The following is a 17,429-nucleotide window of genomic DNA, read 5'->3' as shown; positions in this document are numbered from 1 at the left end:
AGTGCAAGGACATTGAATTACTAGAGCATATCCAAAGAAGGGCAATGAAGCTGGTGAAGGCTCTGGAGCACATGTCATATGAGGAGCGGCTGAGGGAACTGGGGGTGTTTAGTCTGGAGAAGAGGAGGCTGAGGGGAGACCTCATCGCCCTCTACAGTTACCTGAAAGGAGATTGCAGAGAGATGGGGATGAGTCTCTTTAACCAAGTAGTAACTGATAGGACAAGAGGTAACAGCCTCAAGTTGCTCCAAAGAACATTTAGACTGGATATTAGGAAGCATTTCTTTACAGAATGGGTTGTTAGGTGTTGGAATGGGCTGCCCAGGGAGGTGGTGGAGTCCCCAACCCTGGAGGTGTTTTAAGAGTCGCGTTGACATAGCACTTAAGGATATGGTGTAGTTGAGAACTGTCAATGTTAGGTTAATGGTTGGACTAGGTGATCTTCAAGGTCTTTTCCATCCTAGATGATTCTGTGATTCTGTGACATGTTACAGATCACTTTGGATCCTCAGTGTAGACTCCTTCAGATATAGACAAACCTATGATCAGTTGAATTAAATTCACTGTGTAGGGATCTGCACTTCCACTGGGAAAATGCATAGAAGCTTACAGAGCAAAAGAAAGTGGAAATTAGTGAGCAAGTGATGGGACAGGTTAGAACTGCACTGTCCGAAAGCACATGAAACAAGCTACAGGAAGCAGCCTGTGCAGGTGAAGTCAACGTTATTTCCTTACAACTCATTATCATGCAACAGAAGGGCCAAGGAGACCAGTGACCTCCCTGATTTTTTGATGTCTTCTAGGTTCTGTCATGACCAAAAGGACAAGGTAGGCACTGAAAAGAGAAGGCAATGGTGCTGTGCTCTTCTGTTTGCAGCTGTGTGGCTGAAGGACCAGCTGTCCTCACAGCACTGAAAATGCCATTGCCCAACCTCTTTCCCACCATGTAACACAGAGAAGCATGAATCACAAGAAATAATGCTAATGAAGGAAATTCCTCAGTCATCCACAGTTAGTCTACATCAGGCTCATAGCCTGGGCTGTAGGGCTGTATTCAAGCTATGGGGCAGAACTGATCTGCAGTGTGTCCTGCAGTCTCTTCTCTGTGTCTCCAAACGCGCTACTGCCCTTTCTACCTTCATGGCCTGAATTTTCTTCCAGCAGGAGCCAGAGTGCAGCACCAGATGTTGCACACCTGGATGTGCAGTTAGAGCAACGACTGGGTGTGCATTTGCAGCCAGGACTGGGAAGCTCTCCCAGCTCCCACATTTCCAACAGAGCCTATACATTTTCCAAACGGAGTTGAAAAAACCTCTGATGTTAGATACTGTACTGATAGAGCTATCACCATGTACTCTGTGTGGTCTGATTTCAACTCTTCCAACTCTTTTCTGACAGCTAAAACATGTTTGAAAATTGCAGTGGATGGCAAGGATGGGTTTTTCTTTGATCATAAAGCTAGCTACATTAAAAGTGATCCCATGCCAAAATCATGCTATGCAATGCAAGATTTTTCTCAGGAAGTATTTTGTAAGAAAAAATTACTTTTTTTTTGTTAAATGCCTGAGTAATTAATTTACATGCTAGTGTTTTATCATTTGACATTAGGAAAATCTAATGTAACACTAGAGCATGAAAACAAAGCTGATCCACAAATATGTAACTTGTATAATTGGATAGTGTGGCTTATTTTGAGAGTATAATGAAAAGACATTCAATTAATACCTAATGAAGGAATAAATAGATACCATTTAGAGAGGCATGTGCCTGCCTAATGAATAACGCAGATTATTAAATGCCCATGGTCTTCAGGAGTGGAAAAATATGTTATACATCAGTTAGAGCTACTGGAACCTGACATTAGAGGGGCTGAATTCCCCAGCTGTTTCACACCTCTTCTTTCTGTTTCCTTTTCAACTTCTATATATCAAACTGCCAGGATCAGTTTCTAACAAAAATTGTAGCTGGAATCTTGACTGGGAAAGCATTCCTCTAAAATATATCATTTGGAAAAACTCTTTCATATTGTGTGAACTAGTTATTTCTCACTGCAGTAGATAGTGATAGAAACAAGTGTTGCAGCAGGTGAGGGTATCCTGGTTTTGATACTGCATGCTGCACTGTCCTGCCTATCATGCTGTCCAGAGAGGAGGGAACACACTCAGAGTGGTTTTAGCGCTAGGTTAGGAGTCAAGAGTCTGTGTTGATTTTTCCACTCTGCAGCAGATGGCCGTGACCTTGACCGAGGCTTTTAACGCTGTTTGTACCTCATCTCTGTATGTAAAATAGGGGTAGTAGTGCTCTGGGTGTCTTGTTCTGAGGACATTTCATATGTCAGTTAACTGGTACTGGGTAGATGTGACATTTTTGCTAGAAAATGCTTTATGTGAAATTTCCATATTCTGTTGGAATTATTTATTTCCTTCTCAGACTTCCAAGTGAAGACCAAATTATTTGGTTGATTTCATCAGGCTGACCTATGGAATATTCTTCAGGAATGCAGTGACTTACTGCAGAGTCTAACTGCCTTTCAGAAAGAGTGCGATGAGATAGGCAGTGTGTTGCATTACATTCCTAATTATTTTATCTGCATCCTCTTGTTAGATACTACCATTCAGTAGACTTTATTATCTGCTGATATTGTAATCACTCACTATTACTGTGAAAGCACAGTGTAATATTAAAACCAGATCACTTGAACAAAGTCACCATGTGCCTCTCCCTCTTTCTCAGCAACATTTAACATACGCAACATTTCTCCCTCTGTATTTTTACTGATAGCCAAGCGCTTAGCAATGTACCAAGAACCTGATTCTGAGGAAGACGAGGCAGCCCCAAAAGGAGGAACTCTATCCCAGCGTGATAGCATCTGCAGCCATCAGAGCATCAAAGTAATCCACAGAAGCCAGAGCACCAAAACCCACCGGCGCACGGGTAGCAGAGCTGAAGCAAAAAGAGCAAGCATCCTCTCAAAGCACACTGCGTTCAGTAGCCCAATGGTAAGGCGGGAGAACTAGATGTACAGTGTCCTGTATCTTTTAATAGAAAAATGTCCTGAAAAGGGAAAGGTAAAGAAATCTGTAGCACATTGTCTACCTCTTACAGACTTCATCTTGGCACTTTTTCTTCTGTAGTTACAGCTGTTTGTACAAAAACAAACAGCTGTTGGCATAGATCTTATCTAAATATCTTCTGTGTGAGAACAAGCTAAAGACAATCTGAAACCTTTGGTTTAGTTACACCTTGATTTTGAAAAGAAAATATATGCCTTCCCTTTATCTACAGAAGTTGAAAGTAGCATAAGCTTTGAGATCAAGGATTCTAATTGTTCTGCATACACCTCTTGTTTTCTCTTTTGTCAGAGAATTTTAAAACTAACAAGTGCTGGGCTGGACACCCTGTATTCTAATTCTTAGATGCTGTTGACATGCACTATAGCATAATTTTTAGTGTGTTCACAGTTATCAGTGGATTACATGTGCTGTATTTAAAAAAAATAAAAACCTTTACATTTCGGGATGTTGATGAATTTATGTTGCTACAACTTTGCTTTGCTTGATTTATTTTACACTGTTGTAATTCCATGGAAGTTTTACATGAGCTGAATGGTAATAAAAGTGGAGAAGCCAAGTCTTGTCTATCTGAATTATTGCACTGTTGACACAAATTCGCCCTTAAAACAAATTTCAAATATAGACATAGAAAGATGCTGTTTGCACTGTTGGAACTTCTTGATTTCAGTCAAGAGTAAGCTCTTTTGGTACAATTCCAAGTTACAGTGTTTACACACGGGATTCTCTGCTTGCTCAGTTTCATCAGCTGCTGAGCATCAGCAGATAAAATTCTACTGAAGAAAGAGCCTTAGATTGGTTTTAATCTTTTATATCCTTGCATTGTCTTATCTTAAGGAATACCAAAGTTTGCCCTGATGAGAAATAGACTAAATAAGTGGAAAGCACTGATGAAATAGTGTGGAAAGTGCTCTGTATTTCAGTGTACAAAACCATACGCGTTACCTTAAAATATGTGGATGGTAATTGTTCTCTAACAAACAGTCCAAGATGGTTCCATTTTATTGTGCTGATGTAAGGCCAAGCTTTGAATGTCATTGCTGTCTAATTTTTCCACCTTTTTGCTCTCTGCAGTGTACCACCCTTTAGTAACAGATAATAAATTCCTGAATTAGACAGGAGAGAGGGAGGAATATTATCATGTAACTCTTCTCCTATCAACTACCCCCAAAGTAGATAAATATTGTTGCTATTATAATTATCTGTAGTGAAAAAGTTGATAACACAATTACCCATGTATCCATGTTTATTAGTACGCTCATTGTTAACTGTTGTCTAGAATTGGTGACTTACAGTCCCCTCCACCTCCAGTCTGTTGTGTAAGGCCACCGTAGAACTCTTGATATTGACATTGCTTTGGATGTTTTGATTGCTTGTTGCTGCTTTAGAAATCTGCAGAAACACATATATTAATCACTGCTATTTATTACTAGGAGAAGGACATCACACCTGACCCAAGCTTGTTAGAAAAGGTGAATGAATGTGCAAAGCATCTGGAGGTCATGAGGAGCCATGAACAGCCATTATCCCATCTGAGTCCAGAACTATGTGACATTTTTGACTTCTTCATCGCTTTGACTATATGCAATACAGTTGTGGTTACCGCACCGAATCAGCCCCGACAGAAGGTGAGTTAAAGAAACAGCAAAAGAGAGTTTAAGCCTCTTTTGTATTGATACTAATTTGTCTTCTAAATTGGGGAAATGAAAAGCTCCTGTTCTAGAGAGAAATGACTAGAACTAGTTGTGAGACAACTCTTAAAACTGCAGTGTGCTTGAGCGGGTTTGGTTACACCTTAGTTAAATAGAGCATGTTAGCTATTTCACTTACCTTCAAGGTAAGATACATTTTCATAGACAATTTCAAGATACTTCTGAAACTCTCCCTATTTCTTGTACTGTAACTTACTCATTTAATAAATGAAAGTTACAAAGTAACTTAAAGTTACAAATGTAAGTTACTGATTTGTGACTGTGCAAGACTTACCAGAGAAGAATATAAACTGAATATATTGTACATATAGATTAAATGAAAATGCTGAGACATTTTTAAAGTTTAAAAAGACAATGTACTTGAAAAACATCACTTAAAACTTTCAAATTATGTAAAAGATGCATCTTAAACTCATTATGAGAAATAATGGTCTTTACTGCTTAAATTGGTCTAAACCAGTGTCACTGATGAATGAGAATTTCAAAAATGCTATCCCAAGATGATCTGTAAGATAAAAATGTAACAGAATGTAGTATTAAAGCTAGCCAGCAGTTGGAATTTCCATTCTGGAGAAAATTTTACAAATTCTTTCTGTTCCAAACTGGAATAAAAAGTGAACTAGTCTGCAAAATGACATGGTTTTGTGCCAGGGAAACATTTGGAAATGGTCAGTTCTTCAGTTTCATGAATGCTACACTGTTATACAATAATTTAATATATTACTATGAATATGCTATTACTATTATTAACATCATATCTGTAAAAAAAAATCTATGTAAACTGAGATAAGTGATAAAACTGAAGCAAAATGCTTTGATGCTGAAGGAGAAAACAGTGGAAATCATTTATTTCAACATGTTCCTATTGAGAATCTTGTCAACGTTGGCATATTTTCATAAAACTTTACTGATATTACACTTATTGATGGAAAACTCTTGCATTAACTCTTTTTTTACTGCCTTGACTGAATATGCACAAAAAATGCCAAAGTTTCCTAATAAGAATAGTATGCAATACTGGTGATTTTGCAACACTGATAGTCTCTCCATTAGTCACATCTGAGGAGCTGAAAGAAAAAAAAATGTTTTTAATACAAATATATGTGCTTTCACACACAGGTACAATTCTGAAGTTCTGGTAAGGTTTTTTTGCTGTTGAGTCAGTTTTGTCCATTTACTTTTTTTTTTCTCAAAATACAAATATCATTACTTTTTGCTTGCAAAGAAATTCTCTTTAGTTGGAGCTGCTTAAACTGCATAACAATGTCAGAATTCTTGTACAGATTTTCTTTGGGTTTTGTTCATTGGTTTGGTTTTTACTTCTCAAGGTTAGAGATCGATTTGAATTAAAATCTCCAGTAAAAACTATAGAAGACTTCATACGAAGATTCACTCCAAGTCGCTTGACCTCTGGATCTAACAGCAGCAGTTCATCTAGTCTAGCTACAAGCAAATCAATGCACAGATTTGGTTTAAGTGTGCTTTCATCTACATCTACGGATAGCACTTTATTAAAACTGGAAGAGAAGCTGGCATACTCTGCACAGATGAATAACAATGGCTACAGCTCTCAGCAAGACAGGACAGCTGTGAGGAGTGGACCTGGGGAAGGAGAACTCCGTTATGAAGCAGAGAGTCCAGATGAAGCTGCTCTTGTCTATGCAGCAAGGGCATATAACTGTTCTCTGGTTGGAAGGCTGTCTGACCAGGTATCAGTGGAGCTACCTCACCTGGGAACATTAAGCTTTGAAGTATTACATACATTGAGCTTTGATTCCGTCAGGAAGAGGATGTCAGTAGTGGTCAGACATCCTCTCACAGATGAAATAAATGTTTACACTAAAGGAGCAGATTCAGTTATTATGGATCTCCTTCTACCCTGCTCTTCAGGTACACCTCTTACTTACCTTTGCAGGAGTGGGAGGGGGAGGTGGTTCTACTTAACTACTGAAAAACACATAGTATCTTATTGCCTTCTCTAGCAAGTAGACCTGCCTGCTTTTGTTGTGAATATAGGGAATGGCGGAATAACAGTCTCTCCTTTTATAATACTTTGTTATTATACCAAATATGCTGTTAGAAATTATTGGTTCCTTTACCTTACAAGAATGAGTGAAATTAATTTCTGTAAATGATCTTCTACTAGCAAAGTCTACTTTGAAGGAATTTTTTAAAACTCTGCCAAAGCAATTTACATTTCTTCAGGAACACCTGTCTATTGGTGCATGGCTATATGAGCATTTTATATAAAACCCAAGCACTTCCTATTGTGGTTTCCCTATTTTTTTCATTTGTGAATCTTTATGTCCTTTTGCTGCAATAGTTTGTATAGCTAAAGAGCACTGTAAATCAATTAGCCATCAAAACAGAAAAGTTGTGGCAAAGGGAGAGATGCTGTTTACGAGACATCTTGACTTCAGATACGTAGTTGACTAGCAGGAAGTAAACATGTAGCTGTGAACATGGAGTACTTCCCTAAAGCATGGAGACTTCTCCATCACCCAGATATTGCATGAAATAGAAAAAACACTAAATAGCTGCTGATTGTGATCAGCTGGATTCAAGAACCCTGTAAGCTTTCAAAAGTTAGAGGAGACACATTGGTTTCAGTTTGCATGAATTGGTTTGCATCCAATTTACTGTATTTTCAATACTGAATTTAATCCAGTGTTTAAAGGTTACCCCAGTATGAATGGACAGAGCCTGAAAGTGCTGGAGGTACTTCCCATGTTTCACTAATGCATTGACTTTGTGGCTACTTTGACATTAGTTGGAATAAACAATTGTGAAAGGCTTACACTGTGTAATTTTAGTTTCATGAAATACAGAAAAATGTTGGCATTAGTTTTCTGTTTACAGCCATATAAATCAAAGCTGAGCCAAAAAAATTAAGAACAACTTGTCCTTAACTAACAACAAAGTATTCATGAATAATTTTCTAGTAAAGATCTGATATCACAGAAGGTACATAGAGCATCTGTGGAAATTTTTTTCCCTCCAGAGTACTAACAAAATTTGTAATACTGAGAACTTCTAAAAACATACCTAGAAAATAATCTTTGGAAATGAGCTCTCAGAATGAGAACTGAGCATTAAAAAGAAAAGATTATTTTATGCTAAGTCTTAAATATTTTGTCACTATATAACAGACTGTTTGAAGCTGCTGCATCTGTTCATAGTAGACTCGATGGATCAAGGAATTTTCAGGCAAATTTCACACAGACCTAGGACCCACCTAGATAAAAACAACAAGGCCAGTTGGAAAATGAAACGGCTGCAACAGTACCAAAGGTGATTGATGTCAGCAAAGGGGAAGCAGAGTTCCTGAAGATTGGTGTTGGCAGTGGGCAGATTTTGTAGCTGGGCGCATACAGTGATTTTACCATCTTTACTGGCAAGCAGTGGCTTTGAAGGTGGCTTTCAAACTGTGCCCTTTATTTTTTTAGTTTTTTAGCCCAAATCAAAGTATGAGTTTTAGTATATTTTGCTTTTGTAAGCAATGTAAAGTGCAGCCACTAGAACCTCATAAGCACTTTCCTTCCTTTTCTAGCCCTCTAAGCCACTGCTAGTCTATTTCTGTACGTTTCAGTGGATCTGTCTGAAAAATGTTTTAAATTTCTCTTGAGCAGCCTCACTCCCAGAACTGAATTCGCAATCTCTGCCCACAGTATCCTAATGTCAGTGGCTATGTTGTCAGTTCCTGAGGGAATGGCATCTTTTTTCTGTTACAGGAGGCATTCCCCAGGTACAGGGAGCCTCAGAAGATTTATGCTGTGGCTGTTATCTATAATGCATAATCTGTCAGTGGTTTCATCCTGTTCTCTGGTGATGGTGGAACATGAGTGTGAGAGAGATGTGATGCTACCAGAATGCAAGCATTTATCATTTCAAAGAATTGACCAATAAGTGAATCAACATGACAAACTAATCCCAGTGCTCACTTTTTGCTGTCTTCATGTCTCAGGGACATGTAAAGTGTTTAGCAGTCAAGTGTGCATCTTAAGACTTTGTGGTAGTAGTGCTCTTAGACTGAAAGACCAAGGCAACATTGTGTCCCTAATCTCCCAACTCTAATATCACGTTGTATGACTCAGTCCTATCAGACAAAAAGGTCCTGTTTGTTTGGGAGGAAGAGCATTTTAAAATCTGACATGAGGAACAGCCAGAAGAAAATGTGTTATGTTGTAGCTTCAGTTGTGTCTTATAGAAAATCAGAAATCACCATAAGCTTCAAAACTTTAAAAGTTTCTGAACTGACTCCATTTGTTCTGCCTGTATATCTAGTTGAGACTGTGAAAACTGATGTTTTCTGACAGCATACAGATATTTCCAAAAGCCTTGAAATGATGCCCAAGAGTGTATTGTTTTTATTTTATCTCACGAGTGACCATGTTCATAAATAAGGAAGTTACTGTTTGAGTCAATAACCAACTCACACAGAAACTCTGAACGTAAGTCACTGAGAAAACAATGACTGGGCTGGCTTTCTGCAGCTTGAGATTATGGAAGGAAATGAAGCAAGCAGACCACTAACTCTCTATCATTCTTCTGGATAAGACTTATTTGCCAGTTTTCACTTCTTTGGTGCATGTGGTCAGCATAGACACCACATCCCAGCTGAAAAGAATCTCCACAATTGGGTTTTGTCTGCAAGGGATTCCTTCCTTCCTTGTAACTCCTGAGCACAAGATGAATCTCAGGGCAAGACGAGGCACATGAAGAGCTGGAAGGGGTTTAGCTCTCACGTATATGCTGGTGGAGGAGGGAGATGCAGTCTTCCATGCTGGAACTGAGAATTTGCATGGAACATGGTGTGCATATCTCTACTTGTAGAGGATGACTGTGTTTGTACATTGAAGGTGGTATAAGCATTTAACATTGTGATCACTGAATTAGTGCCCGTGGTACTCAGACAAATCTGAAGTGATTAACAACACTTAAAGTGATAGGAACAACTTTTGATGTGTTGTGAAACTATGTTAGGTTGCCAGTTTAGAATATACATTTTTCCACTTCATATTGCAGCTGAATCTAGTTGCACGCTGGTTTAATAGCTTCTGAAGGAACCTTGTAGTGTGTGTGTTGGAGCCACAAGCTATAGTGTAAGAATGGGCTTTCCAATTGCAAGTAATATTTGTAGGGAAGTTCCTCCAGAATAATATATCTATATTGATGCTTTGAGAAATGTATGATAGCATAGGTAGCATTAACAGGTATGGTCAAGCTCACCAGACTATCCCTACCAGTTTCACCACACCACCTTAATCAGAGATAGAAATAAAATGCTTGAAATACCACAGTCTTTATGGATTCCTTCAGGAACAGCTGGGTGTGTAACACTCCCAGCTTTACAGACCTAGAGAGGATAGACAGTCTTTAAAGGTGAGAAAACAGCTATACAGTGAGTAAAATGTGCTGACACACGGTTGAGATAACAGGAACAAAACCCAGAATATTAGAATTCCAAACTCCCAGGTCCTTCCTTCCTACAACATCAATATTTGTACAAGTTTGTGCTGGAGCTTCTGAACACCCAGTTAAACACTGTGCTGCTGTATAAATATGGAAGTGCTGAATGCTGTGCAAGTTTATAGACAGACAGGCATAAATGCATATACATGGTCACACATAGCAACATCAAATTGGGTATGAATGCACACTGCAAAAATGGACACTGGAAAGTATAAACAGTAAGATATTGTGTCATCTAATTTAGATACCTGTATTAAGTGCTTAATATAAGGGTATAGTGCCCATAGTTTCTCATTATGGTCGATTGAGAGAGAGATGAGCACATCCAATGATGAACTGAGATCATATATAGTAGGTCTCTTCAGGTGCTCAGACTTCTGATGGTGAGTGGCATTCACCTGACTCTGACTAGTTACTGTGCAAGTATCAGTAAGGCAAATATTGCATTAAGGAACTCCAATTACAAAATTATAATCCTGAAATTATTCTACACCCCCAAAAAATGTCCAGACTTTAGAAAAAAGTATTATACGGCATCAAGGAATAGAAAAAATTGCCATAAGGTACCGGTCATTCTCACTCAGTGGTTCCAATCTAAAAATTTACCAGCTTGTACATTTACTTTAGTACTAACCCTGCAATTCATATTCTTTAAGATTGCTTCTAGAGTAAATTGTACATGAACCTGTCTTGATCCTAGATAATAAAAAGATGCATATCACCTATTTATAACTTTTGAAGACATCATTTCAGGTAATGAAATGGAACAAAATTTGTACCATCATATTCATTACTCTTTTTTGATCACAGTGTGAACACATTGAACCAACCACACCTAAAGAGAGAAAAGGAACAGATGTTCAGTCCTGATTTTGAATTCTTACACATGGCTTTAAGTCAAGAGTAAAGTTAAGTGGAAGTTGTAGAGGTAGTTCAAGGTAGAAGTTAGCTTTGAGGTCTGCACCAGTGCAAATTCTCTTCTAAATGAAATCACAGTCATACCCAGAACTTCTTGTACTGATTCAAGCCAATAGGTAGTATCAGTACGGCAGTAACAGAAGTACCTTCATGCACTTTGATATACAAAACAGAGCACAGTTTCTGGTTCTTTTGAGATATTAACCTTTGTTGAAAACTAAGTGCTATTTTTAAGTAAGTGTCATTTTTCTGCATATGATGAGATGTGGAGAAGCTTTTGCTAGTGGTGTATTTGAAATCATACTCCTTCTGCATTATTGTTTGCTGTGAAGAATATCATGATTTCTTAAAGTATTCAGGCCAAGCAAATACTTCGGGAGTAAGAAAAAGAATGTCTTTACAACATACATTCACAATGACTTTCGAAGAGAGAAGACAGAAAAGATAGAATAAAAAGGCAAGAATTTTTTTTTCTAAATGGAATATTTGACTTGAGTTTCCCAGGAGACATCAGCAGCTCTTTAAAAGTATCAGTTACAGAGTGCCAGTACAGTGAGTACTGTAGACAAGTTTTTATTCTCTGGGGCCATTCAGCTGCTGTTATTTTTCAATCACTGATTTCTTCTTTTATTCTTATCTAGATGACCCTCGGGGCAAACATGAAAAAAAAATACAAAGCAAAACCCAGAATTACCTTAATCTGTATGCTGTAGATGGGCTGCGGACCCTCTGTATTGCAAAAAGAGTAAGTAAACTGAGGCTTAGTTTGCTTTTAAGGAGAGTCTTGACAAAGATTACTGAAGGCATTTATTAATTTATTGTTCTTGATTCATAACTTCTTTTTCATTTTATTCTGTAAAGTATGAATGCCTCTGCATCACACTGACTGTGCCCTCACATACTCTTTTTAATAGGTTCTCAGCAAGGAAGAGTATGCCTGTTGGTTAAAAAGTCATTTAGAAGCAGAATCCTCTATTGAAAATCGTGAAGAACAACTGTTTCAGTCAGCACTGCGGATAGAGAAGAATCTGCATCTGCTAGGTAATGAAATGAGAGCTTGACATGAAATGTGTTAAAAATCTGAAAGCTTGGCTATGAAATCCATTCTTTCCTTTAAATGGTTTCTGACAGTACAGAAATTGGCTTCTTTTGGACTTTGTCATGGCTGTCATGTGCAGCACCACAAAGGAATGGGCTGTAATTAACATAACAGACATACTCTGTTTTCCTTGCTTCTGCCATTATTTTATCACTAGTGAAATGAGTGGAGTAATATCAGGGATGAATTTGACACATCATAAATGGGAACTGCTGCTCTAAGCGGGAGGAGGACTTGGCCCAAACTACAGAATCTCGTTTAGTGCCACTTTTACATATCAGACACTTCCATGACTCCAGGGGCACCAGATACATTCATAAAGCAGGGCTCATAAACTGCATTTGTTAGAGGCTTCAACTCCCATATACATCAAGTTCAGCACATGCACTCAGGGCCTGTGTATTCTGTGGAAGGAGACTGCAGTACTTCGTAATGATTCAGTTAAAATCAGTATATGTAAAATGTATTCCAAGAACTAAGTCATAATCTTCCTCTACTGAGTTGAAATGTTGAAAGCACTGAGATTCTAAAATGTATGTATATTCACTATTACTCCAAGCATCCAACTACTTTCTCTGGCAAAGAAACTGGGACAGCCATAACACTGTTAGAGATAACAGTCTTCACTAATTGCCAACATGCCAAATCTGTGGAAGACGAGATCCACCTCACTCAACTTCTGATGCATCTACTACAGATCTCTAAGGCTCCCCATACAACCAATGGAGAGACAAAAAAAGAAAGTTCAGTTCATTTGGTCTGTCTTAGATACCTGCTTTAGGATTAGATGAATCACACCCTTGAAGCGTCTTTCTCTTCTCCGACTTAAAGGGGAGCATGAGATGACTAATTCAGACCATGTTAGTCAGGAAGATCCCACCAAGGTTCTGCCTGTTGACTCTGGCTACACTCTGGGGGGGGGGAAAAAGTAAATTTGAACTGCCAGACAAACAAGTGAGCTCTAGCCACTTATTTCTATTACAAACCATTCAGTCGTTCCTCAAGAACCTCATGCTGTGGTTTGTATCTTACAATGATCAGTTATGATGAGGTTGTGGGAATAAAAAAGTGAGTCTGGAAAAGGGATATCTTTTCCTTTGTACACTGTTTGGTAGGTGTTTCCACCTATCTGGTGCTCAGACTTCAGGTGGAATTTATTGCTTAAATGTTTTTTTCAAGGAACAACCATAGGAATAATAAATAGCTGAGAAAGGTTTACTTTGCTTTTCCTGTAGTTCCAGGTAACTTGCATGTCTGTCACCTCTTCATTCTCTCGTAGTGAGGGCTTACATTTCCTCACACTGAAGCCTCTCTAAAACTCAGGGGAGCACTCATGTATCAGTGGTGACACTGAACTTGGTCCTGAGCGGCTTTGGCTACAGTATTTGAAAATGTTGTTTCTGTCAATTGATTTATGAAAGCATAGGAAAGATACTCAGTCTCTTATAAACAGGTAGAAAGATGCATTGAAAGCATGAAGAAGATACATTTTACTTTCACATCATGGCCAACGGGTTTATGATTTATTCTCTGCTATATATCACTTGGCAACCAGTGTCTTTCTGCAAGAGCAAAAAGCAGCAACACAGCAGGAAAAGGTTTATGTCTGCAGCCTAATGTGCTGTTGCCAAGCTGCAGTTCTGCTGTCATTCCCCTTCAAAAGGCAGAAATCTGTAGTGACCCAACCTCTTCTAGTTGAGGAAAGGCACTTAAGACCCTTAAGAACTGAAACAATCTCCTAGAAGCAACAGTATCTTCTCTAGCAACATTCAGAAGAAATGGTGAAGATACAGAGCAAAGAAACAATAAACCGAGATATATCAGTCTCGTGAGCCTCTGAGACTAGAAGTGGCATCAGATTGGTTTGGGAGTTTTGAATTCTGGATTTGTTGCTGACTGTTGATGCAGATGTTTACCCCAGCTACTTTCTGCTCTTCTTTCTCAGTACTCGAAAAAAGCTTTCTGAATCTTGCAACCATTGGTAGTTTCACTATTTCCAATAAATCTGTCTGCTGGGTTTTATAAAAATCCAAGTTTACAATTTCAGGTAAACCCTAAGTGTTCATTTAATGTGGAATATTTTGCTTTTTCTATGTGCTTAGGTGCAACTGGCATTGAAGACCGTTTACAGGATGGTGTTCCAGAAACCATTGCAAATTTGCGCAAAGCTGGGTTGCAGATTTGGGTTCTTACTGGAGACAAGCAAGAAACAGCTGTTAATATTGCATATGCCTGCAAGCTACTAGATCATGATGAAGAAATCATCACTTTGAATGCTGAATCACCAGTAAGCAGACCCAATACACAAGTTTACTTGTGAAATAGCTTTGCTCTATTTTCAACTTATACAATTAAAAGTTTGATGGCATTTTTTTCCTTTCCCTCTTTTTTTTTTTCTTCTTTTCCTGCTTCATGTGTAATTTTCAGGTAGGACATGTCTTTGAATACTTGTCAGTGATTCATGCTTCTAAGTCACACAGTGTCACGTATCATAAACTTACTGAAGACATGTAACTGTGTGTCATGGGCTCTACCATGAATGAAAATATGCCATAGCAGCATGATTGCCTTTCTTTGGTATGCATTCTCAAAACATCCCTAGTTTTGCTTATTGGCACTAATGGGTCTCCAAAAGCAACCTGTTATTAAACATGTATTGAGGAAGAAAACAATTGATTACCTATTGAGAATTTGTGCTTTACTTTACACCATTGAAATGTAGAACTTAGATAACTCAGTCATTCATGTTTTCTCAGGTGGCTTTTTCTCTGGAGATAGAAGCAATACTTAAATTTTGATGCTAACTCTGAGAGTCAGAAAACCACATCTACAGTAATGCCTTGCTTCCTAACAGACCTTCTCTAATTCTTCTGAATTACTGATCTTTCCTGTGCTCAACTTGTTGCAAGCAGACAGTCACAAAGAGTTTACTGATATGGTCTAACATACAAGGAACCAGACTGGTAGTGCTGTAGTCCTTTAATGGGGTGATAAAACTGGACTTCAGATCAGCAGAGGAGAGGTAGGCCAGCAGTATCAAGCTCCAATTTCTTTTGAAAAGGAAGAAAACATAACAGCATTTTTCATTCTTGAGTCTATCAACTGAACTGGTAAATGGATTTTCCATGATCTTTCTTTTTTGTAATACTTTGCTGTAAGACCAATAGCATTTCATTTAAAATGTTCATATATTCTCAATAACATCTTTTAGTTGAGTATGGCTAGGAGAAAGAATTCAGATTAAATAACCTTTAATTGGCCTTTAACAATGCTTATCTATTTGATCTGAGTTGTAGGCGTATACATAGTGTTCATCACCATACTTAACTTGGTACTGATACTGATTATATAATTTCCCAGTACTGTTATTCTGAGGAGCTCAAAGAAATTAGTTTAGCATACAATACTGCATGTTAAAGAGGAATTAGATTTTAAGCGTTTTGAGTCCTCATTGCTGTCATATCTTCTGCAAGAATTAAGTGTGTTTAGAGCGAATAGAAGATTATTAAAAATTAAAACTTTAACAGTGCAGCAAATATTATACAACACATTCCCCATATTCCTTATGCCTAAATTTACAGCAAACACAAACATTTGAATACATGTTCTTTTCCCTCAAACATGTTTCTTTTGAATTTTTTTTTTTTCAGGAGACATGTGCTGTCTTGCTGGAACAGTGTCTGCAATGCGTAGAGTCTAAATTTTCAAACAACTCAACAGATGACGCTACTGGAAACATGACTGTTGGGTTCACCCCTTTCTATCCACCCTCTTCCCCTGTGCTTTTCAGCTTGGGCCTAGTGATTGATGGAAGGACTCTAGCTTATGCCCTGGAACCTACATTAGAAGATAAATTTCTTGCACTAGCCAAGCGATGCCGTTCAGTACTGTGTTGTCGCTCTACCCCACTCCAAAAGAGCATGGTAGTGAAACTAGTCAGAGACAAACTCAAAGCAATGACCTTGGCAATAGGTAAATATCTCAGTTTAAACTAGCCTGCCTCGATGTATACTGTGCCTTGAGAATTTTGGGGGTTTGTCTTGAAATAGGACTCTTCCAACTGCCTCACTCAAATAGCCTTCCAGTTTTGTCTGAAAATGTGTTGGACATATTCAATCAAAACCAGGATAGAACTCTGGAGTAGTATTTGGGATTTATTCCTACAGAAGTTAGGTAGTCAGGACCCAGGTATCCTGTGAGGTTTTGACATGTCCAAACACAGCTGTGAAGAACTGGGTTAGCTGATGCTGTGCAGAACACCATTTTGCAGTAACTGTTACACAGAACAACATTGGGCTTGGTGCTATTTCATCCAATCAAGTTTAAATTCAAGGTTGTGCATTTTTCATCAGAAGTTGGCCATATAGCCTAGGATATGAGTCGTCCTTGTCAGTACAGAGAAGGAATTTATGACTGGCATTATGCCAGAGCTTACACTCCTTCCCAGCTAATCGCTCAGTTGATGAAGAGGAGATTTTATCAGTCACCTGGTTTTAAATCTTCCATGTTTGCATGATTTTTACATAAGAAAAAAACAGCTCTTCTTTTCCTATCTCAAGTTCAGGCTCATGTTGCATTAGAAGATATGACTGTAGCACAAACACACTAGCTTTCGTCTACCTGTCTTGGCTAACCATAGTAGCAACACATGTGGGTTGGACCTGCTCATGAGAAACCTTAAATACATAGAATAATTGCCAGACTCCTGTGACATCCACATCACCAAATGTGTGCTGATTATAACAATCCTCATGATTACTATATTATGTCTAGCTCAAATATGCCTTCCTCATACTGAATTTATATCGTTGGCTGACTGAATACGGACATAATCATTTGCATATGTTGTCAAAAACTTCTGGGTGGTTAATTTGAATTATCCAGAATGCTTAAAAATACTAGTAGAGACTGGGCAGCTTGTGTTTTCATTCTTTCCGGGCATCTTGAGCCTGTGAGTTGAACTCAAGCTCCTGCTCTGGCTTAAAAGCCTAACTGTATACGTCCTCCCATTTAGCCAACATGAGCTAACTTGAGGTTATGTCACACAGTCACAAAGACATCAGCTTTGTCAGGTGAGCAGATACCACTCTTATATGTGCCAACAGCAGGGAAACTGGAGTGAGATGTGGCCACTGAAGTTTAAAATCAAGTGTCTCA

The 17,429-nt window shown here is 38.4% G+C and overlaps 1 protein-coding gene across 1 annotated transcript in view; it reads left to right on the top strand.

Annotated features, from left to right (window-relative positions):
- ATP10A (ATPase phospholipid transporting 10A (putative)) overlaps positions 1–17,429 on the top strand; it is a 118,833-nt gene that overhangs the window by 87,251 nt on the left and 14,153 nt on the right. Inside the window, exons 8-14 of the mRNA XM_026854895.1 lie at positions 2,782–2,999; positions 4,505–4,699; positions 6,112–6,673; positions 11,815–11,918; positions 12,088–12,214; positions 14,375–14,559; positions 15,923–16,244. Of these exons, the coding sequence (XP_026710696.1) occupies positions 2,782–2,999; positions 4,505–4,699; positions 6,112–6,673; positions 11,815–11,918; positions 12,088–12,214; positions 14,375–14,559; positions 15,923–16,244 (1,713 nt within the window). The remainder of the gene's footprint in view (positions 1–2,781; positions 3,000–4,504; positions 4,700–6,111; positions 6,674–11,814; positions 11,919–12,087; positions 12,215–14,374; positions 14,560–15,922; positions 16,245–17,429) is intronic.

The sequence above is a fragment of the Athene cunicularia genome, assembly GCF_003259725.1.
Source record: "Athene cunicularia isolate RWA chromosome 1 unlocalized genomic scaffold, athCun1 chr1_part1, whole genome shotgun sequence".
NCBI lineage: Eukaryota > Metazoa > Chordata > Aves > Strigiformes > Strigidae > Athene > Athene cunicularia.
This window is presented reverse-complemented; position numbering and strand designations above follow the sequence as displayed.